The sequence below is a fragment of the Tachyglossus aculeatus genome, chromosome 10 (assembly GCF_015852505.1).
Source record: "Tachyglossus aculeatus isolate mTacAcu1 chromosome 10, mTacAcu1.pri, whole genome shotgun sequence".
NCBI classification, from domain to species: Eukaryota; Metazoa; Chordata; class Mammalia; order Monotremata; family Tachyglossidae; genus Tachyglossus; species Tachyglossus aculeatus.
The window spans coordinates 45,565,514-45,589,552 of NC_052075.1; the positions used below are offsets into that span (position 1 = coordinate 45,565,514).

The following is a 24,039-nucleotide window of genomic DNA, read 5'->3' on the forward strand; positions in this document are numbered from 1 at the left end:
CCATAAATACTACTCACTTGCCCCAATTGAGATTTTCCCAAAACTAAGCGGGGAGAAGCCATCCCTGACTTCAAAGGAAATGGCAGTTGGGTCTACATGGCCTAATACAGCACAGCCCAGGAGTCATAGGACATGTCTGTTGTGTGACCTTGGACAAGTCACTTCACTTCTCTGTGACTCAGTTACCTCATCTGGAAAATGGGGATTGAGACTGTGAGCGCCTCGTGGGACGGGGACTGTGCCCAACCTGATTTGCTTGTATCACCCCAGGGTGAGCAGGTGAGCAGCGTGGCTCAGTGGAAAGAGCCCGGGCTTTGGAGTCAGCGGTCATGGGTTCAAATCCCGGCTCTGCCAACTGTCTGCTGTGTGACTTTGGGCAAGTCACTTCACTTCTCTGTGCCTCAATTACCTCATCTGTAAAATGGGGATTAAAACTGTGAGCCCCCCGTGGGACAACCTGATCACCTGGTAACCTCCCCAGTGCTTAGAATAGTGCTTTGCGCATAGTTAGCGCTTAACAAATACCATCATTATTATCATTATTATTATTACTATTATTCTAAGTCCGGTTCTGCTACTTACCGGTTGCACAACCTTCAGCAAGTCACTTACTTTCTCTGTGCCCCAGTTTCCTCATCTGTAAAACTCAATACTTTTGAGTATTGTACTCAACTGAACTCAAATCAAACTCAATAGAACTAGAGGGTTCAATACTTTTCTCCCTCTAGACTGTGAGCCTGATGTAGGTCATCTTATATCTACCCCAACTCTTAGTACAGTGCTTGGCACATAGCAAACGCTTAACAAATACCATTACTATAGGTAGTCCTGGAGTGATTATCCCTTTCCGTTTTGAACGACAGAAGAATCCTAAACTTCCATGGGATCAGCTAGCCGTCTGAAACTAGTGAAAGAAACCTTGGTGATTTTTAACCCGTCGAAAGCCCCACTTAGAATTACTTTCACCACCCCCTAGGGTTGAAAGGCACATACATGGATCATCTAGTTCAACCCACTGCCTCCATAAATGCCGGTATGTACCCATATCTAAGAGTTGTGCTATTCTATTTTCCCGTAGCGCCTTCTTCATTCAATCCCATCTCTTTCAGAAATACACCAGAGGATCACTACCTGCTTAATAAGACTGGAGAGCCAAGAAAAGACGTCATTTATATAAATAACCACCACGGAGTAAGAATCTAAACTCTCATAAGCTCGACGACTACGCAGCAGAAAGGAGCAGTTCACGCCGCAGGCGACAGTATCGGTCTCGTTCCTAAAATAGATTTATTATTGATACCCAGTAAGGCCTGGTAAGTCAGTATACACGGCAGAGGATGGAAGGTTGTGTCTACATTGATTAAGGACCCTATTCTACTTGCAATCACAAACAATTATTCCAGCAAGAGGGGGACATCTTTCTTTTCTTTCCAGTTACATGATCTCCGTGATAAATTAAAAATCAACAGCTCCGTTCAGACACCGGAGAGGAAAATCAAAGAATAAAGGACAGAAATGGTCTTCCACCCAGCCAGCAGAAGTGGCCAGCTCACTGAGCCGGATTATTGCCCACTCCCGTGGCCCTCTTTGCTCCTCCCCTAAGGGCCGGCAGGGAGGGAGGTTTTTTTCTGTGATCAATGGAAGGGGTTTGGGGTGGGGATGGAGGAGGGGCAGAGAAAAGGGGAGGCTGGCCCTTCCCCTCCCCGCTTCCAATTACAAATTCGTGGGTTTGACTACAACTGAACGGTGTCATTTGATGCCTGATTTCGGATGCAATCGGATACAGGTCCTGGCTTTTCGGATGCCTGCTGACTGAGTTGTGACAGTTGCTGCTGTTGAATCGGCTCTCCCAGATTGTCTCTTTACCGGTCTTGCCCTTTAAATAGCCCGCTAGATTGTTCTCGGGGGGGATAAAAAAAGAAAAAAGTTCCGCCGCCGGAATGAAAGTTGATGGGCTTTTGCTTGATTTGGAGTCGGCTCTATCCTCCTCTCCCGAGCACGCTCTGCCGAGAAATGAAAAGCACAGGATTAGACATCTTGAGAAAACAGAAAGGAACGTGCAACTGTTCTAACCCGGACAGCAAAATTTAGTCCCATTTTACCTGCTTTGTAAACACTCACCTTCCCGGCATGAAGGCAACGGGGGATGATGGCAGAGGACTGCCTTTTCTGCTCCAAAATACTGCCATCATAGATGGTGAGGAACTCTATTCCGATGCTATCCAGGGTGAAAACAGCCAAACCAAATGCTTATCCTAAGCTCTTAAAAGCTAGATATTTGGCCACGTGGCCACCAGGAGAGCAGTAGCTTGTGATCAAGATGTCCTGGGATGTCTCTTGGAAGGAATATCCTGGACCAAAAGCAGGAAGACCCAAGGAAGGGTTCCTAAGGTTGTATAACTGCTACCCAGTTGATCCTGGATTAAAGAAGAGAAGTCCCACCCCGAAATGTGTTGACAGAATGCTCCTGCTGAGATCTTCAGTTGTGACTTTGTTTCATTTCCCCGAAGCCCAGCGGGCCCGCCTTCCTCACACACAAGACAGGCAGCTGAAGCCTGCAGAAACCCCAGTCTTGAGTTTGAGGAGCATAAGATAAAGGGGAGAACCAGGCAAGTGACAAACTGGAAAGATTATCAGTTTCTGAGAGGGAAGGCTAAGGGGTTGGAAATGTCAGTCCTGGCTGTTGGGCCTTTTAAATTTTTTTAAATGGTATTTGTTAAGCACATAGTAAGTGTCGAACACAGTTCCAAGCGCTGGGGTAGAACAAGTTAATCGGACCGGACACAGTCTCTGTCCCACATGGGGCTCACACTCAAGAAGGACGGAGAACAGGTATTGAATCCCCATTTTGCAACTGAGGAAACGGAGGTACGGAAAATAATAATAACAACTGTGGTATTTGTTAAGCGCTTACTATATGCCGGGCACTGTGCTCAGCGCTGGGGTGGATACAAGCAGGTTGGGTTGGTCACGTGGAGTTCACAGTCTCAATCCTCATTTTACAGATGAGGTAACTGAGGCCCAGGGAAGTTAAGTGACTTACCCAAGGTCACACAGTAGACAAGTGGAGGAGCAGGAATTAGAACCCATGATCTTCCGACTCCCAGGCCTGTGCTCTATCCACTAAACCATGCTGCTTCCCCAAGTTAAGTGACTTGCCCAAAGTCACACAGTAGGCAAGCGGTGCAGCAGGGATTAGAACCCAGGCCCTTAGGCTCCCAGGCCTGTACTCTTTCCACTAGGCCACACTGCTTCCCTTGGGTGTTGGGTGTTTTCGGAATGCCCGTGGATGGTAGTTGAAGCTCCTCCAAATAGTGGGCCTCTGAAGTTGCTTTAATTTTTTTTTTTAAAGAGATCTTTATTTGTAAAATAATAGTGATTTATGTTAATGAACTCAATCCCCTTTCAGAGAGGAAGGATAGGGGTTTGCAACGTAATGTCTCTCCTACGGGCTGCCCTCCTAGCACAAATAGCAGCAAGTATCTGGGCCATGGGCTGTTCAGTGACCAACAGCAACTGAGCGAACCTTACAACATACCCTGAAACACCTGCTCCGTGTCCTACAGTGCCTTGCAGACATAACTCCGAGAAGACTATAGGAAGCTATGTTCCAGCCTGGCTTAAATCACCAGTCATTCAACGGTATGTGCAGAGCACTGTATTAAGCACTTGGGAGAGTACAATACAGACCTGGTGACATGTTCCCTGCCCACAGCAAGTTTATAGTTTAGAGAATACAAAGCTCCAGTTGTAAACTTGGGAAAAGGGCTGGGTCCCCAAGGGAGGAATCAAGCTCCCTCCTTGTTAAAGTTCACTGAATTCCTTGGAAGAAATCCGGAGAGAAATCAACGGCACTATTGCAGTTAGATTTGCTAGCTCACTCTGGCCAGAAAATATGTTCTATTTGCCCACTAAAGTGCTACGTTGTGGGGGTGTGTAAAACACAATTGTGCTTGTTTTCAAATTGTGGTACAGAGGCTGCCAAAACTGTTCGGCATGTTAAAAGATTTCCCAAAAAATCCCTAAAAGATGCAAGCAAAATCTATAGCCTTTTCCAGTTAAGAGGTCGTCATGTTATTTCTACAGTGGTGGCCTCTCCAGAGCAGGGCTGGGGGGAGGGTGGGAAAGTGGGGGGTCAGGAGAAGAATTCCTTCTAAGCCGGGTACTCTTGCTTACAGGTGCAAACAAGCCATATATGAAAAACATGAAACCAGGCCAGAGAACCAGACTGTTTAATAATCCCTTTGACTACACTCACGTAATACCCTAATGCGCGTATTAAAATTCTAATCTCCAAAGACACAGCAGCAGTTAAGCCGAATCAAACACTGCTCCTTGAAGACACGGACAGAAGGGAAGCTTGGAACGCTTAAGGGGCAGTTCATGAACGTTCTGTCAAACTGAGTTTGGACGTGCGGCCCATCGAGTGGTGGGATGCTTACAAAGTGGGCTTGCCGCTGTCAGAAGCATTAATGGATAAACCATCAACTTGCAAATATGAAGATAAAGTCATTTGGAAATATTCTGTATTACTAGTTTCAAAACAGGCCATCCGAATCCCATTTCATACACTGGCATGGACAGAGATTTAGGGTATTCTGAGGCCTAGCTGACAATATTTTAGCAATAAGCGTACCTTCAACCGCTGTATGGTTTCTGTAAGTAACTGCTGTTGGGCTGAATTTTAACACTGCATAAATTTAACACTGCATAAATTAACATAGGAAATTCCCCAAAGAACAAGGGAAAAGCACTGTAAGTTATAAAAAATTGCTTCCTTCATTTAGGAAACTGCTAACTCTTAATCTCAATGTGGGGAAAAGAAATTCCTAGCATTTGCTCGTAATTCACATATTTTGGACTGCAGCAACTCCATTCCCAAACAGCCTAGTGAATTACCCACCACCACCACATACACAGGATAAACTGGGCTTTTCCCCTCTTCTTTTTCTCTTTTTCTGGTTCTCTCCACTGTGGAACAACTGGCAGTTAGAATTGTCAAACAAGAACAATGCCCCCAGAGACGGCAAATTGTGTGTCATTTCCCTGTATTAAAACGATCTTAACAGTTTCTCTCAAATATTTTTCTTACATAATAATCTCTCCAACTGATTTTTGAATTACAGCTTTCTCAGTTGGGTTGAATCACTGTAGTTTCAGCTGCCTCACTGTCTCATTCTATTCGATGGGAATTATGACAACTCATCACAGAGAGAGAGAAAGTAGTTTTATTTTTTGGATGTGGTTGACCAAGCCCTACCCCTAATGACCATATTAAAGGTTTTAATATTCCCCAATGCGAACCAACAGCATTGAATGTAAGAAGCAGGCAGGGTTACTACCACTGCAGGGGAAGATTGAAACATCAGAATTCCCAGGGTGTTAGATTTCCTAGCCAAAATAGCGTGCTGGGCTTTACTAAGAGGGATGAGGGGGGAAAAAAAGAGAGGAAGAGGGAGGGGAGGGAGAGAGACACAGGGGCAGAGAGAGAAGGGGAGATCATTGGTGGAGTGAGAAATGGGGAGCGAATGGAAGGCAGAATGAGAAGATTATAAGTGAGCATGGAAGAAAATGGAATCAATGCATTCAATTTATGAAGAATGCAAAGCCTACTCTGCTTGGGCACAAGAACCTCTTCTCACTATCTGAAAATCTGATTAGTTAACTTTTTGTTTTCAGTATATCTGTCTCTTCCCCCGCCCACCCCCAACAAGTGTTGTTCTTTGTTTTTCCTGCTTTGGAGGAAAACACCAGTTGACTTCTCAAGCCTGGATGCCATTTTCCTTGCCAATGCCCCTCTGGAAATGTTGCCTGTGTGATATTGAGAGAGGAAGTATATAAAAACAGCCTAACTGCTTAGAGCCCTTGCTGCAATAACGGGCAAAAGGCTATAACACTTTGCAACTGTAACTCTTGAAAGGTGAGCTCTAGGGAAGAAATATTCATTATGAAAAGCAAAAACCAATTTCTATGGCAATATTCATTTTTATTCAGCCCAGACTCCATTTCCCCCATCTCTTAAGGGGAAAAAATCACTTTCAGTTTTTGTTCTTAGAGAATACTAATCCCTGAAAGAAAGTGGGGCAAGGAGCCCGCATTGGGCAGTGGGGGAATGGGTTGACTATCTCACAGCTGGAGGTCGGTGGTGGTGGCTCCAAAATGTGCCATGTAGCAAAACCCTCCCGCCTGCCGTTTTGCGGAAAGAACCATAGGCAGACATGCAATACAAGAAATGCCAGAGGTTGATGTACATGATGCCCTCCAACATAATCAAAACCTGTTTCTTCAGGTCCACTAAGGAAGTTAATTTCTTTACTACTCTAAATTCTCTAAGGATAACAATCTCCAAAGATCTCAATCTAGGCCAAAGGTAAGCAGCAATTTTTCCCTCTAGATCAGGGTAAATCACTCGCTTATCATTCAAATTTACCTGAAAAACAATGAAATAACATGGATTTACTTTTTGCAGCATCACTACAGTCTAAACCGTGGGGCTCGAATGACCACATTTGCTGAACACATGTGAATTTCAAAAGGAAATGGGAGGGAGATTATTGACCTATCAAGAATTCACTTTCGACCCACAAGAAATACTCAGTACTGAGGAGGTTTGGAAGATTCCTATGTGCGCTCAGATCTCGGCTCCTTAACCTTTGGAGGCTGGACACATCCTGGAAGTTTTGCTCAGATTTTCGAGCAGAGAGATGCCCCGTGCCAAGAGGGGAAGCTTCATGAAAGAAACATCAATAAGGCATATTCCTTCCTGATGAAAACTTTTGGGGCTAAGAATTTCTGAGCCTGCATTATCCAGACAGTAAGCACTCATTAAATACAAATGAATGAATCACTATAGAAGCATCTGGCACTCCAGGGGCACTGCCCATCATGCCAAGCTAGTTGTGGTACTGGCTAAGCATTTATTATGTACCAAGCCCCATACAAAGCATGGGGGAAAGTTCAATATAATCAAGTTGGATTCAGTCTTTGTGCAACATGGGACTCACAGTCTAAATAGGAGGGAGAATAGGTATTAAATTTACAGACAAGGAAACTGAAGCACAGATGTTTAGTAATTTGCCCAATGTCACAAAGGCAGGTGGCAGAGTCAGGATGAGAATCCAGGTACTCTGAATCCCAGGCTCATAAATCGTGGTTTTTCACCTCTATTCAGGGTTGGGCTATCTAGAGCGCTGTATTCCCTCTCCTCCACTTTGAGGGCTGACAGTGGGGGAAATTAGGAAGCTTGAAGCTTTTAGACTGTGAGCCCGCTGTTGGGTAGGGACTGTCTCTATATGTTGCCAATTTGTACTTCCCAAGCGCTTAGTACAGTGCTCTGCACATAGTAAGCGCTCAATAAATACGATTGATGATGATGATGAAGTGTGAGGAAGAGCCTAGTGTGGAATCCGCTCTACCAAGAATGGAGCAGTTGGGGCAGAATCTCCCCTTCAGAGCTGGTAGGATTTCTCCCTGATTCTGGATGGGGTGATGACTCCGAAGCAGGAAACCAAATTGGATTGGAAAACCAGGTTCTGGATGGAGGATTTCTGAGCACGCAGGAGCTTGCGTGCTGCTTTCAAGGGCCAGGACTCAGACCAGCCATAGCCTGCCTGGAAGGTTGGCCCTCTCTGGGTATGGACCGTCAACTCTGGATCAAGTTGAGAAGCAGCATGGCCTAGTGGATGGATCACCAGCCTGGGAGTCAGAAGGGCTTGGGTTCTAATCCTGGCTCTGCCACTCGTCTGCTGGATGACCTTGGGAACGTCACCTATTTTCTCCATGTCTCAGTTCCCTCATCTGTGAAATAATAATAAAAATAATGATAATGTTGGCATTTGTTAAGCGCTTACTATGTGCAAAGCACTGTTCTAAGCGCTGGGGGGGATACAAAGTGATCAGGTTGTCCCATGTGGGGTTCACAGTCTTAATCCCCATTTTACAGATGAGGTAACTGAGGCTCAGAGAAGTTAAGTGACTTGCCCAAGGTCACACAGCAGACATGTGGCGGAGCCGGGATTCGAACCCATGACCTCTGATTCCAAAGCCCAGGCTCTTTCCACTGGGCTCTGAGCCCCATTTGGGACATGGACGGTGTCCAACCCAATTATCTTATATCAACCCCAGTGCTTAGAACAGTGCCGGGCACATAGTAAGTGCTTAACAAATAATAATAACAATGGTATCTGTTACCTCCTTCCCTTCTGGCTCAGAGCCAGGGGACTCCAATGGTAAGACAGAGGAGGAGAACGGGAACAGGCCAAATGTCAAAGTCAAGAAATGCAGAAATCCATCCCTAGGTGGTCCTCAAAAAGCTGTGAGGCTGATGCCTCTGGGTAGGAGAGATTACAAATCAGGGCCGAACACATAAGAGAGTTCCCAGTCACTTTTTAATGACTATTATCATGTCTAGTTAGCTGGTAGTTTCAGTGCTAGAGATAACAATTATCTTTTAAAATGCCCTTACCATTACGATGAACACACAAGGATTAATACATTGGAAAGAACAATCTACATTTCCCGTGACATCCCTGTGTACGTGAAGCACCGCTGGAAGAAGGTTCAAGAAGTATAAATTTGACAATGCGGAAAAAAGGGAACAAAGGAAAACCAGGGCTGGGGAAGAGCTGGAAATTTTCCCATCAGTAGGATCTAATACCGTGGAAGTGCCTCCCATGGGGAGTAGTGCAAGTCCTGCCACGTCAGTCATTTCAAAACAGGAGTGGACTAAGCCATTGAGTTTGTTCTGCAGGGAATAATCTTGCAACAGTATGAAAATGGACCAGATGACCTAATGTGCCCTTTACATATCTAGTTGCTACTTCCCTGTACAGTATACTAGGCACAACATGTTCTTTTTGACATAAAGAGAAACTCAAGAGGGCTGGCTGGCCCTTCAGGGGTTGCCCGGTGAACGACGATGGCTGCTTTACTTCTGGTTTCCCTGGCACCCTAGACTAGACAAGGGGATGAGGTTGTGATGGTATAATTTAGCCTCGTCACTCATCAAAGAGGATACTGAAAACCTGAGGGAAGAGTGTGGGCACCCGGAAAGAGCCATTTATGATTCCATTTATCAGATCTTCCTGGCCACTTCGGCATCACTAGCACCTGGGGTTCTGTCTAGCCTGCATCTCTGATTAGTGCCTTGTGAGTTCTCCCTCTCCTATAGTGTATATGTATATATATATATATATACACACACACACATATTTATATATAAAACACACACGCACAGACAAATAATAATAATAATAATAATAATAATGATGCACTTACTATGTGCAAAGCACTGTTCTAAGCGCTGGGGGGGATACAAGGTGATCAGGTTGTCCCACGCGGGGCTCACAGTATTAATCCCCATTTTACAGATGAGGTAACTGAGGCTCAGAGAAGTTAAGTGACTTGCCCAAGGTCACACAGCAGACATATGGCAGAGCCGGGATTCAAACCCATGACCTCTGACTTCAAAGCCCAGGCTCTTTCCAGTGAGCCATGCTGCTTCTCTATATACCGCATATATTCTTGGTGAGTGCTGAGGCAAACATTTTCCAATAGGTTTTATTTTCTTTATAAAGAAAGAAGGAAAGTGAGAAAGAAAATAATAAAGGCTATTGGAAAACTGTTTTGCCTCAGCACTCACCAAGAAAGCACTCTTCTGCAGGTACCTGTCCTCAGTCTTTCTAGAAGTACCTCCTGTCTTTCTCCTCCGATTCCCTCAAAAAGCTGTAAGGAATGATCAAATTAAAAAACAACCTCCCAACCCTTCACAGGGCTCCTGGATTTGGAAATCCAATTTTACTTCCTCCGTCACTTATGGAAATAACAACCACAAAAATAAAAGAGAAGGCCACAAAAATTATAAAGCTGAGTGATTCTGAGTGGCATTCCAAATACCATTTAAGTAATGTTTTCGATAGCTTGCTTTCAAAGGTTCCCCAAGATTTTCAAGCAAAAATATGTAATGCTTCTAGGGATTTAGGTAGATAAGCTTTATTTTCCTTATTTTAAACCTATCAGGCCATGTTTTGTTTTGTTGTCTGTCTCCCCCTTACAGACTATGAGCCCCTTGTTGGGTAGGGACCGTCTATATGTTGCCGACTTGTACTTCCCAAGCGCTTAGTACAGTGCTCTGCACACAGTAAGCGCTCAATAAATACGACTGAATGAATGAATGAATGCAAACAGCACTGCCATGGAATAAATGCAAAGAATCAAAGTGAAATTACATGTTAGTGGGTTGGCAACAATTAACTGCCGAAAGAGGAAAGTGGAAATCCTACAAATACCGGAAGGGTTTACACCAGTCCGCAAGCAGGTTAAACCCAGCCCTTCAATTTTCCTTTCAGCCGCCACTTCATCGATATTAATAGTCACATGCATTGGGCCTAAGCACATACTTATGGCATATGGCGGGCTTGAAACATACACTTCACCACAGCTAATATTTCCAGCAACTCCCCGTACTGCACAATGACACTAATATCAAATTCGGAGATTCCTGTGTTGACTAACAGGTCCCAAGTGCTTCAGTTAATGGGAATGTGGCAGCTCGGGCTTGTTAGGTGCCTGTCGGAAGCGGATTCTGACAAATAAAATAGCCAAACTTCACATCATTACTATTACCTCCACCAAAGACCTTTTTAGAAAAGAATCTATGGGAAAACCTCTAATTTACCATTAAGAAATGTACGAGTGCTGATACAAGAAATGATATAAGGAATGTATGAGTGCTGATACCCACAGAAAGGAGTGCTAGGATACCGGCCTTTTAAAGGTTAGCCTAGGCTCTTGATAGATTTTGATTTTTTTTTTAATTGGTGTTGCTGTTGTTAATCAGTCATTCCCAGCACCAGCCAGCAAATATTTACAGAGGGCTAGAAATATACACTGAGGGATATTATTAAAGTAGCAGCACATTAAGTGGCAGAGACATGGCATGGGACTCAACCGCAAGCTCCTGCTGATGAGGTGGTCAGCTATGGGGAGTTTGGCACCTGAAAGAAATCTTTTTTTCCTACCCTTTTCGTAGTTGAACACAATCCTGGACTCAATGACTGAACCACTTACATGATAGGCAAACAATCAATCAACCAATGGCATTTATTTAATGCTGTGTGCAGAGCACTGTACTAAGCACTTGGAAGAGTCCGAGACAGAATGGGTGGTTTATTTCAGGTTTCATTATTAGTTTTGCTATCCGGCTGGCTTTAGCAAACGGGTGTCCTGGGAATAGTGGAATACCAGTGTTGCTATGAACACAGACAAGAGAAGATGGTTGGGAGGGAGGACGAAAATTTCAATGAGATGTTTTCTTTTCGGGGGCCAAAATCTTACACTCTTCTTTCCTCAAACAAATGAAGGCCATATTCATGGGACCTTCCACAAACTGGAGAGAAATTCCAAATGGGCACAGGCCTCTGGGACTCTCCTCCCCCAACTACCAAGGGCTTGTAGCTCCCCTTGCCCTTCCAAACCAGTGGCCCTGGATTCAAATAATCACGTGCCAGGGACGTGCCAACTCCAAGCCATGCAATAATATGTTAAAATGGCAGTGATGGGGGGCGGGGGGGGGGAGGTCTTGGTGCTTCTAAAAAATGGATAAAAGTAGAACCTCCACTTGAGGACTTTAAAAAAAAATGATGCAGCTGTCAACCCAAGGGGAGTGGGAACACTTCCTACTAGTCTGTGGCTTGTCCACAATTTCCTCTATCCAAAGCTTGAGAATGATGGCTTCATGGCAAAAGATTGGCCTCTTGAAATGGTTCATGGTTTGAATGAAAGATCAATTGGTGTCTAGGGGAGTTGAGGGAGAAGAGGAAAGAGAAGAAGAAGAAGCATCAGGCACTAGAGAAAGGGTGAAAGAATTTGTAAAAGTTCATGCACAATTCTAATCCAACTGCAAAAGTGATTGGTTGTAGATAAATAAGCCACTTGGTGGTAGGATGCTGTTCACTCGATATTTGGTTAATTAATAATTACTCCATCTCAGAAAACCATGAGAAGGGCTTTTTGAAGATGGCGTTGAAGTATCAGTGTGAGTGACAGCGTCGGGATCACTGAGGAAATATGACGTTGTTAGAGACACAGACTACTGGTGAGGTGTGAGCCGCCACTAAGTCAGGCACAGGTACTGGTCTGGTTACGCAAAGTCTAAAGTCTTCCCTGATGAAACTACCCTTACATTGTTCCGTTAAAGGACCCCAGTAGAGTTTCCATTAATTGGGTGCGTTCTCTTTTCCCTCTATGACTTCCCAGGGCATGGCAGAGAGCAAGCAGGATGGAGGAACAGGGGAGAGATGGAAAAGCTTCAGAGGTTCTCTGTTAATTAGGTTGAAGGGCTTATGCTAGGATTCCAACGAGTTGAGCTGGGCAATGAGATATGTGAACCGTGGCTTGAAATAATACCTGTGCTTTTCTGGTGCAGCCACACCAAGTTTGGTGATAAGAGCTTGATTCATTCCAAAGGGAAATTTGGCCAAAAATGATAGATTTCACTGAAAAACATCCACCCCCAAACCGCTTGCCCAGAAGTCCTGATTTAATGACATTCAGGGTTCAATTAAACTTGAAGTACTCATATCAGTTTAGCTGCCCCACTGCTTAACTCATGTGAAAACAAGATGGAAGAGATCACTAGATGTGATGAAGAAGGCCACTGCTCTACACTGGCTAGGCTGGCAGAGCAAACAGTTGTTCTAATCGGTCCTTCCCAGTTTTAATTTTTAGGACACTTTAGTTAGCTGGACGTGTGTACCCACCTCTTTGGCATGATTGACACAGTGAAGGTATTCGCTGGCCAGGGCAGAACAGTTGAGGGTCTGCTGGGAGTTCTGTCGGTAGCACTGGAGGATCTTAGCCTGCAGATCAGCACAGACCGGATGAGTCTCGTATCGTCTGAAAATAGAAAATACAGAGATTAGTGAACAGCTTCTGAACTATCTGAGGTAAAAAAAAGCATAAGATAATCACCTGATGGCAAATTTTTTTAAGGTGGGAAGATGGTCAATAGGAGAATCAACTCCAATGCTCCATAACTCCCAAGGTAGTTAAATAGCAGAGAGAGTAGATTTCATATTTGCTACCCTAAGTATATCCACTGCCATGTGATTCACAGAGACAGATGACTTTTGCACTACACAATTTAGAATATGCATCAGATAAAAGATGGCAAGGTAGGATAAAATGCATTGCCTACTGGGACCAAAAGCTGTGATTAAACAAGGGAAAATTACCACCATGATGGAGGGAGAATCAGCCATTGATGACAGTATCCCTCCATTTAATCTAGGGATTCATATTTCCAAATTAACTTTTGTTTTATATTGAAAGCTTCCTATCTTTTATACTAATTCTGTTCATGGAGTGCAAAGTGGTCTTCTCCAAAATAACTTCCAAATGACATTATTTGGAATTTTAATGAGTTCAAAATGACCCAAGAGGGTGGAGGAAAAAAACCCAAAGGAATTCCCAGCCAACTATTTGCTCCTTTCACCCACTGCCCTAGGCAGCTATACATTTTACTGGAGCAGAAGAACACAACGCAAAACATGATACTACTCCTTAGAGAATTCAGTCCAGGGGACTCTCTAAGGAAGTAGAGCATACAGGGGAAAAAAAAAGTTTAATTTCCTGATTATATATGACATCACCTATACTGTCTTTATTCATTATTTTACAGCTCTGTGAAATACCTAAGAGAGACTTTTAATTCAGTCCCCGGAGTTTCCACTCTTCAAGATAAAGTTCAGATGTCTGGATTCTTGTGGACATGGATTTTTCTAATCCTCCACCATGAACATCAGCATTTAAAAGGAGCCAGCTGTGCTTAGAAAACACTTGTTTCTAAAACACCGGTAACTGACTGATTACGGCAGGGCCCACATCTGTATCAATATCAAATAAAATATGATGAGCATCAGGGCACACACAGTTTTCAGATTTCTAACTGCTTCAGAGGTTCTCAGTTTCTAGCAAAGCTGAGCCTCATCTGACCTGCATATACTAACTGAGCTCCAGTGCTAGGGATTTATAATCTTATACAAATGCTCAATCAGATTAAAAAACTAAAATAAAATGAAAGAGAAAGAGCCAATGGAGCCACCGCTACTCCCGTTACTAACAGTTCACAGGGATGATATGTCCCCTCGCACCATTACTGACTGAAAGGTGGTTAAAATAAAAACGACCACTCACATATTCTCTATAATTCATCTAATAACACGTACATCTTTGAAAGTATATTTTAGCCCTGATGTGAGCATTTACCCTGAGTTGTGCTATTAGTGGCACAATTTAAAGTCTATGCATTATTTCTAATTTGAAATGTGTCAAAATATACTTTTATCACCATAAGTCAATACTGCTTCATTTCCAGGGCCCTAAGCTTCCTGTCTGATGATCACTTACAATCAGAAGGCCTTTTTAATACGCTCCTTCACTCTATCCATCTTCTCGTGCGTTTCAACCTGATATTGATGATGGGGGAGAGAGCTGGGAATTGGGGGGAAACACAAATGTCCCCCAGTTCCTGGAGCAGACTCTGTCCATTCTCTCGGATTAGTCTGTGAGAGGAAAGCTCTGCCTTGGTATTGATCTGCTCTGCTTGTTTTGCTGTCCTAATGCACTGTTTTCACTTTGGGAAAACGTTAAATGAGATTACTGTCTAACTTTAGAAGGCCATAAAACACAAGTCATGGCACCTTCCATTCAGGAAAGAATTTCAGAGATGCTCCCAATATGCATTATGGTAAACCCTCCATACAGTCAGCAATTGATTTGTCGCATGCTTTCTTTCCCGCTGATGCATAAAGCTACTATTAGTGAACAATCATAACAACAGGCAAGATGTCAGGGCGTCTTTTGTGCAGGGAAAGGAAGACTGAGTTGCCAGGAGGATTTGGAGAATACAGATTTTCTGAAGGAAAAATAATTCAGCTCTGATGAAGGGGCTGGAAAGGCGGTGGAAGAAAGCAGAGTTGGAAATCTAAATGCAGAAAGCGAGACTTCGATAAAAGTAGACAAAATGGCTGATTGAAAGTTCCCTCCGCAAAGTGGGAGGAATTGGGGATGGCAGTAAAAAGGGAGTGTGTAAAAAGTGGTATAAAGGTAAGTTTGGACAGGAAACTGGGGAAAAATATTCTTAAAGGTAAAATCTTTTATGTTAGCAGAGGTTTCTGGGGGAGGGTGTGGAAGCACTGTGATTTGATGAGAGAACAGGCTCCAAGGAAAATGGTATTTTGGGTAAATTTTTGATACTGTCTTGGTAAAAATCCCATCATCAGACATAGCCAGCAGTCTGAACTCTCTGATCTGATCATTAATGCTTTAATGACTTACTTTCTGTTGATCGTTTTAATAATAATTATTATAATGATGGTATTTATTAAGCGCTTACTATGTGCAAAGCACTGTTCTAAGCACTGGGGAGGTTACAAGGTGATCAGGCTGTCCCACGGGGGGCTCACAGTCTTAATCCCCATTTTACAGATGAGGTAACTGAGGCCCAGAGAAGTGACTTGCCCAAAGTCACACAGCTGACAAATGGCAGAGCCAGGATTTGAACCCATGACCTCTGACTCCAAAGCCTGTGCTCTTTCCACTGAGCCACGCTGCGTCTCCTCGTTTCCTTACTGTCTCTGTCATGGATTCTGGATCTCTGGGGAGTTCTCTGCTATGCAACTGAGCATTAACATTTAGCGGAAACTACCTACCTCTCTTTTCAGGACAGCTAACGTAAATGGGCAAATGGGAGAGATAGCGAGATAAGTTCAGAAAAGAAATAATAAAGATTGCTTCCTTCCACTCTGTTTAGAGAGCTAAAGAACCGATTACATGACAGTGAGGTAGTAGCCATCGCTCCTGAAAGATTACCCAGTCTCCTTCTCTCCAAAAAAAGGTCATTCACTGCAGGCACGGGTTCACGAGCCAGGAGTCTCTTGCAGGTGGTCAGACCACAGTAAGAGCCCTAAGAGAATTCTGCAGGCAACATAATGCAATACAAAAGGAGAGAAAATGGCCAAGCTGAATGCAGAAATTTGATTTGCTGATCAGGTTCCTACAGGGCATGTTAGCTGGAAACCAGACTGCCTTACCAAATTCTATCTTAAATACATTTCAAGTGGATGCCCAAAGCAATCTACAGTTTTACGGGATAGCCAGATTCCAAGTCATAAGTTGTGTTTATAGTAAGTTACGAGGTAAGGCCAAAATAAGGTGATGATATGATGCACCTCCAGGTGTTTTTGTGGCTTCCCTGTAGCACCCAATCAAAAAGGATGAAAACAGGACAACAGCCATTAATTTTGCTGTTGATCTAAAGCTGATGACTATTGCTGCTGGTGTCTTATTTTTGTTTTGGGGTTACAAATTTCCTCATGGGTTCTAGCCTTCCCCCATTTCCCTGGGCAGTGCTAGGCTGTGGCTGCAAGGAGACTATTTTAACATCATATGATCCAAACTGTTTTATTCATTCATTCATCCATTCATTCGTTTTTATTGAGTGCTTACTGTGTGCAGAGCACTGTACTAAGCGCTTGGGAAGCACAAGTTAGCGACATATAGAGACGGTCCCTAACACAAACACAAAACATGTGGACAGGTGTCAAGTCATGTGGCCTTAGCATCAGATGAGAAAATGAAGTTGACTGGAAGGCGAGCTGCACTTACACAGGATTTGAGATTAGAAGGTACACTTGCCCCCCACCCCAGCCCTAAGAAACCAAGCATAATGAATGCACATTATCCTAAAATACATGGAGATTTTACTAACTTAATTCCACCATTTTTAGATTTCTGCATGACTTACCGGCTGTGACAGCAGACTCAGTGCCTCCCGACTGCTGCACCCAAGAGGAATGCAAACATCTCTCATGAACCCTTCAATATCTGAAACCCCATTGGGCAGGAACTTTCCTCTTTCTTGCTCTTCATAACCCGAAGTTGCAATATAGTGTACGGTACTTAGACTCATTCATTCACCGTCTTGCATATCTCTTATCATCATAAAAGTCATCATAAAAGGCAATGCCGATAAGGGGCATGAAAGAACATATGAAATATCTCAAATATACCAGTCCTATTCAAAATATATTTCCCCCCTTGTTTTGGCATGTCCCTTCAATGGCAGTTCCCTAACACTCGCTCCAAACTGAAAAGTGAACCAGTACATTCTAACCAACATAAAATGTGAAAATGATACCCTCAAACTACCTAACGTTATCGTCCTCACGATTTCCAGAAAGGACTTTTTAGACAGGCCATAATCAAGCTTCCATGATTAAAGTTTAGAGCTTTATACAAGCCCAAGAATGGTTGAGAGTAGAAGGTTACTTTTCTGTTTTCATTTATGTTTACTTATGTATACTTCAATGAGCTGTCTGTGCCTTGGACATAATGACCATGAACCCAATTCATGCAGTCATTCTGTCAAGTGAACTAATAATAATAATAATGGCATTTATTAAGTGCTTACTATGTGCAAAGCACTGTTCTAAGCGCTGGGGAGGTTACAAGGTGATCAGGTTGTCCCACAGGGGGCTCAGTCTTCATCCACCTTTTACAGATGAGGTAACTGAGGCACAGAGAAGTTAAGTGACTTGCCCAAAGTCACACAGCTGACAAATGGCGGAGCTGGGATTTGAACCCATGACCTCTGACTCCAAAGCCCGGGCTCTTTCCACTGGGCCACGCTGCTTCTCTAACCACTTCGGCACTCAGCAAACTCTAACTAGTGGTACCTTCTACCGTACTACACCAAAAGAATCGGAAATCCATCCATGTACATTTTTATTATTTAACAAGTTTTGACCAGCTGCATACCAAGGGATGAATAATCTCCTCCCTAAACCCAAATCACTGGAAGGATAATGATAGCGCATTTGAAAATGCTTTATCTCTTGCCTCTGAAGAAAAAAGCCTGGATCAACAGGGAAAAGAACTGAATGGCGAAATGTAAAAAGGGAATAGGCTGCCCATGTGGAAGGATTTCCTGTCGCAAACAAAAGCCCTAAAAACAGCATAATCCGGTAGAACTGGGACATCTGGTCATCTGAGCTTGAGGCAGCTCATGTAAAGGACTCCATTTTTACTACTGGATGAATACATGCTTACCACGATCCAGGCCCTGGACAAAGAAAACAAAGACATCACCTCTGTCCCATGGTGCCTGGCCAACTACCATGGATAGAAATGGGAACACACAGAGGTGTCACGGGCTTTCAATTTCCTCCCCACAATCACTATCCATAGTTGGAATGAAGGTGAAGAGGAACAGAATGTTGAGTAAAATTGGGCAGGTTTTATCTCTGGGGGGAAACACAGTAAAAGGAATGCATTCTGGCTCCTGGAAAGTCCAGTTTAGGTCTTGCTGTGCCCTGCTCTCTGCCATACTGTCAATCAATCAATCACTCGTATTTATGGAGCGCTTACTGTGTGCAGAGCACTGTACTAAGCGCTTGGGAAGTACAAGTTGGCAACATATAGAGACAGTCCCTACCCAACAGTGGGCTCACAGTCTAAAAGGGGGAGACAGAGAACAAAACCATACTAACAAAATAAATAGAATAGATATGTACAAGTAAAATAAATAAAAAGAGTAATAAATATGTACTGGTTCTTTAGGGCTAATTCTTCCAGCTCATCTTAATTCCATCTCGAGAACTCTATCAGCAGATGGGACAATTCTCCCAGTCTGGGCTTTTCTAGACCAACTTCAGGAAAGAGGGAGTGTTACTAAAAGTCACCTAACTTAAACAGTCCAGAGAGAAGTTAAGTATTCAGTGGAACATGGTACGTTTCACAAAGTCCTCATAACACTTAAAATTCCACAACTATTTTATTGCAGGCTGGCTTTCAAGTTTTTATTTAAAAAGGAAAAGGGAGGGTTCCCCCTCCTCCCCCTCTTTATCCCCCCCGCCTTACCTCCTTCCCCTCCCCATGGCACCTGTATATATGTATGTATTTATTACTCTATTTATTTATTTGTACATATATTTATTCTATTTATTTTATTTTGTTAATATATTTTGTTTTGTTGTCTGTCTCCCCCTTCTAGACTGTGAGCCCGCTGTTGGGTAGGGACCGTCTCTGTATGTTGCCAACTTGTACTTCCCAAGTGCTCTGCACACAGTAAGCGCTCAATAAATACGATTGAATGAATGAATGAATGAAAATAAATGCAAATCTAACCATCATCTTTGACATTTTCCTACAAATCAACTCAAATCACTCTTCTTTAGATCAAAAACCCTTTAGGCAAGGACTGTGCTTCTTTCTCTGTTTCATACAATGATGAGGTCATTGTTACCATTCAAAAGATGTTAAATAATACTGCTGTTCAAAAATCACCATCTTCACAAGGAAAACAATACATTTTTAAAGTCTCTACAGTCTCAAGGGCATCCTGTTCATTTGAAAGTAGTGTCAAATGTGAAGAGATTGAAAACCTTTACAAAATTGTAGAGAGTCAATCTTCCGTTGTAAAATGGTTGCAATGTCTGAAGGGGGAATAGTTCCCTTAATCCTTCACTAAATATATTTGTAATAGAGTGAACAAACACCTGGGGCCAAAAAAACCCTTAAGTTTGAAATCCCAGTGGACAAGTACATCAATGAGTGAACAAAACCCAGTAATGTGATGAGAGTCACACGGTTACCATTTGGGATGCCTCTATCAGGTTTAAGATGCAGAGAGGAGTTATTTATGAGTGAAAACACTACCCCACTATAGCTGACTTTATAAATATTTGACCAGATTACTTCGAGAATCTTAATGGTAAGTACAGAGTCCATTACATTTCGAAAACTTAAGATGCAGTACGTCCTCAGTGGTTATGAAATGGCTTATTTGTTTCTATAGCCCCCTCCCCCTGCAACTATCTTGTTATTCTTCATCAAGGCCTAAAATATGTCTCATTTTAGGGAGGGAGAAAAGTATCCACACATGCTCATCTTTGAAAAATTCCGGCCACCGGGTCCCCGTGAGCAACTAGCAGTTTTTTATTGGCTAACATGAGTGAACTCTGGCCAGATGCTCTCTTCATTAGCCACAGAGTTCACCGCTTTGACATGCCCCTAAGAGTGCCAGCCTAGACTTGGCTCTCTAATAGTCTCTGGGCCAGCAGGGAAGATGTGGCTTGCAAACTCTTTCCCAACCTTGCTGGGAACCTTGCTCCCACCCCCTTGAGCCTCCTCCCACAGTAACTTATCTGGGCCACTAGAAGACCGGCTTTGCTTAAATCTCCTATAGATCAAAAAGGAAAGAAGTCACTAATCTGTTTACTACTTGGCTACCTATTTGCTGGAGGGCATTTTTTAAACAGGAACTGGAGCCAGCGGGATTGCGGGAGAAGACAGAGAAGAGAGCGAGGAAGGAAGGCCAGTCAGGGGAGAGGCATACTGGGAGAGGTTATGCAGCTCTAAAAGTGACTAAATGGTAATTGCGGTTCAGGGGGAAAGCTACCCATTGAATCTGCCTGATGTGCATTGATGCTTTCCCCCAAGGGAATAAAGTATGCATATCTGATTCATTTTTTAAAAAATGAAATGTTTACTATTCTTGTTCCCAGATAGTGTCCCCCTATCCATCCCCCCCATCTTACCTCCTTCCCTTCCCCACAGCACCTGTATATATGTATATATGTTTGTACATATTTATTACTCTATTTATTTATTTATTTATTTAACTTGTACATATCTATTCTATTTATTTTATTTTGTTAGTATGTTTGGTTTTGTTCTCTGTCTCCCCCTTTTAAACTGTGAGCCCACTGTTGGGTAGGGACTGTCTCTATATGTTGCCAACTTGTACTTCCCAAGCACTTAGTACAGTGCTCTGCACAGAGTAAGCGCTCAATAAATACGATTGATTGATTGACTGATTGACAATACCACATTCATAAAGTCAATTTCTGATATAAATTTCCTGAATTTAGTGTTTTCTTGAGTAACATATTCAGCGTGGCCTAGTGGACAGAGCACAGGCCTGGGAAACAGAAGGACCTGGCTACTAATCCTGGCTCTGCAACTCGTCTGCTGTGTGACCTTGGGCAAGTCACTTAACTTCCTTGTGCCTCGGTTACCTCATCTGCTATATGGGGATTAAGACTGTGAGACCCATGTGGGACAGGGACTATGTCCAACCTGATTTGCTTGTATCCACCCCACTGCATAGTACATACAGTGCCTGGTACATAGTAAGCACTTAACAAATACCACAATTCTTATTATTATATGAAATTGCTTTCAAAGACCCAACTGCCTAGTAGAAAAACACTGAATTAGCAATCAGGACACTGAATCCGTGCCTGAGTTTACTGATCTGAACAATGAGAATGTGAATGCCTCTCTGCACCCTACCCACCCACTTTCAAAATTCAAAAACCAAGAAGTTATCAGATTTCCTGCAACCATAACTCAACCATTCTCTGCACACACATGGAGTGCTCTCAGACCTCAACATGACGCTCACATGGTGATAAAACTGTAGGAGACTAGAACGGAAGTAAGTTATAGCTTCTGGGAGACACCAGACTGCGAATTTTCTTGATGCGATGAATCCAGATTCTCAACCATAATGTCACCTTGAAACATTTTGTGGTACCAAACGTCACAATGACATGAAATAGCCATCAGCCATCACTGAAGTATTTTGCAGTGCAAAAAAAAAGAAAATGACATGGTAAACTGGGATGTAATTCAAAATGCCCTCTGCCTGTACGCTTGCCCTCTAATGACAATAACAGTAATTATAGTATTTGCTAAGTGCTTACTATGTATCAAGCTCTGTACTAAGTGCTGGAGCAGATACAAGTTTAACCTGATTAGGTCAAACAAACTTCCTGTGCCTCAATGGGGTCCCGGCCTAAGTAGGAGAGAAAAAAGATATTTCATCCCCAGTTTACAGATGAGGAAACTGAGGCCCACACAATTTAAGTGACTTGACCCAGGTCACACAGCAAGCAAGTGGCAGAACCAGGATTACAACCCAGGTCCTCTGACACCCAGGCCCGTGCTTTCTCCATTAGGCCACGCTGCTTCCCAACCCGTCAACCAGTAAGTTCCTGGCTTTGTAAGCAGCACGATTGACTTTCCCCAAGAAAATATTCAATTTAATGCTAATGAAAAGATGGCACGTAGAGCCTCTGGGCTAGAGTCAATCTATTCTCAAAGACAGGAATCCCAACTCAACCAACAAAAAGCCCCCAAATCTGCTTTCAAATCCCGCCGGAACAGCCGTCTGGCTCCAGGTAGTCCAGGCTAACTCGCTACGATCTGCTTGCTGCTTGTCACCGTGCAGATTCAAACCAGAGGGCTCCCAGACAGTAGAAATGCCACCCGATGACACCCCCACTTTGAAACAGACAGCTTTATAGACTGTATTATATTGTATACCCTGAGTTAATTCTTACCTAACGCCTTCCAGGGAGAGGGCAACAGGAAGGGGGGAGAGGTTTCTTCCAGTTTGCAAAGCACAAATGAGTCACACCACTGGAAAAGCGGTAGAGAGGGCCATGGGGAATCTTGAACAAGAATATACACAATTCCCGTAGGCTCCATCCCCTTATAACACAGAAGAGGGGGCTGATTCATAAAAACAGACTGGGCCTTGGGCTAGTGACCTCTTTAGCCTTATTAGCACATATGTGGGTAAGAAAAGGCTGCAGGGGTCAATGTCAAGCCCAAAGGAACAGGTAGGGAAGGGGAGGGAAAGAAAAAGACTATCGGTAAAGAGGTCACAGAGTGCCAGCAGACTGCCTTCATGTGGGCGACTAAAAGTCAGGTGACTACTCATAAGCAGGAATATTTACAAAATGAGCCAACCCTCTCCCTCCGTGCTCCATGAGAGCCCTTCAAATGAGCTCCGACTGTACGAGTCACCAACCATGGTGTTCATTAGAAAATCACTGTCCAGATTGATTTTATTTTGCACTTGTGGGTAAGGAAACTTCATCTAGACCAATGACACAGTTTCCATAGAAACCAAATTTACTTCAGAAGGTGAGAAGTACAGGGAGGCCAAGGGGAAATGAAACCCAACCAAACCCGCAAACATATAAAATAATACGTGGTCTTTAAGAATGCTTTTCCTCCAAGGAACCTAAGGAGTACCACAGTTACTAATAGTAATTATTGTGGTATTTGTTAAGCACTCACACGGTGCCAAATACTATACTAAGTATTGGGGTACTAGATACAATCCCTATCCATCATGGCACTCACAGTCTAAATAGGAGGGAGTACGATTTAATCCCCATTTTACAGATAAGGATACTGCAGCAGACAGGTTAAGTGACTTGCCCAGGGTCACCCAGCAGGTACGACATTAGAACCCAGTTCCTCTGATTCCCGGGCCTATGCTCTTTCGAATAAGCCACGGTGCTTCAAATTTACTAATGCTTGAACTCCCTGGGAGATTAGATGGAGAGCAGCCTCCATTCATTTGGGGAGACCGATTTAACTGAAGTGTTCATGATAAATGTTGGGGAAAAAGTATCACACTAGAACGTGGATTCTGGGCCATCCTCTCTCACTTGTTTCCAAGTTCAGCATCAAACAGGATTGGTGAAATAGGAAAAAAAATTTGCTCCTTCTGGGACAGAGACTGGAAAGGGAGGTAGGGGAAGGGAAAGAATCACGTAACGTGATGATCACCCAAAAGCTAATATTTCCCCCCCTCCTGAGAATTCCACAAATAAGCCACTATTGGTTCAAAGAGTTTACTCCATTGTACTTAAAATAGCTTCCACATCACCAACTCTACAAGAGTGACAGCACACTGTATCCTTCTATCTTCACAGACTGCATTTATACTGCTTAATAATGTTGTACATGGCGAGCGTCTGAATTTGTAGGGGTTTTTCTATGATGCACACATACATACCTTGTAGCTTCTCAACAAATGAAACTATTCTGATATACAAACATTTTCCCCTTTGCAAAGATTAACTAAAGCACTCAATACTAATGTCATAAGTGTAAGGTATTGAATTTCAACACATCACCTAAATCTCATCCCCTTGTGTGGCATAAATTGGATTTAAG

General features: G+C 43.3%; 1 protein-coding gene across 2 annotated transcripts in view; it reads right to left on the minus strand.

The window, feature by feature from the left end:
- Positions 1-1,264: 1,264 nt before the first annotated feature.
- CHCHD3 (coiled-coil-helix-coiled-coil-helix domain containing 3) overlaps positions 1,265-24,039 on the minus strand; it is a 215,007-nt gene continuing 192,232 nt past the window's right edge. For both annotated transcript variants that reach the window (XM_038752093.1, XM_038752092.1), the window contains 2 exons: positions 12,759-12,894; positions 1,265-2,003 (listed from right to left, as the gene is read on the minus strand). In XM_038752093.1, coding sequence (XP_038608021.1) covers positions 1,980-2,003; positions 12,759-12,894 — 160 coding nt within the window. In that variant the 3' untranslated portion in view covers positions 1,265-1,979. The remainder of the gene's footprint in view (positions 2,004-12,758; positions 12,895-24,039) is intronic.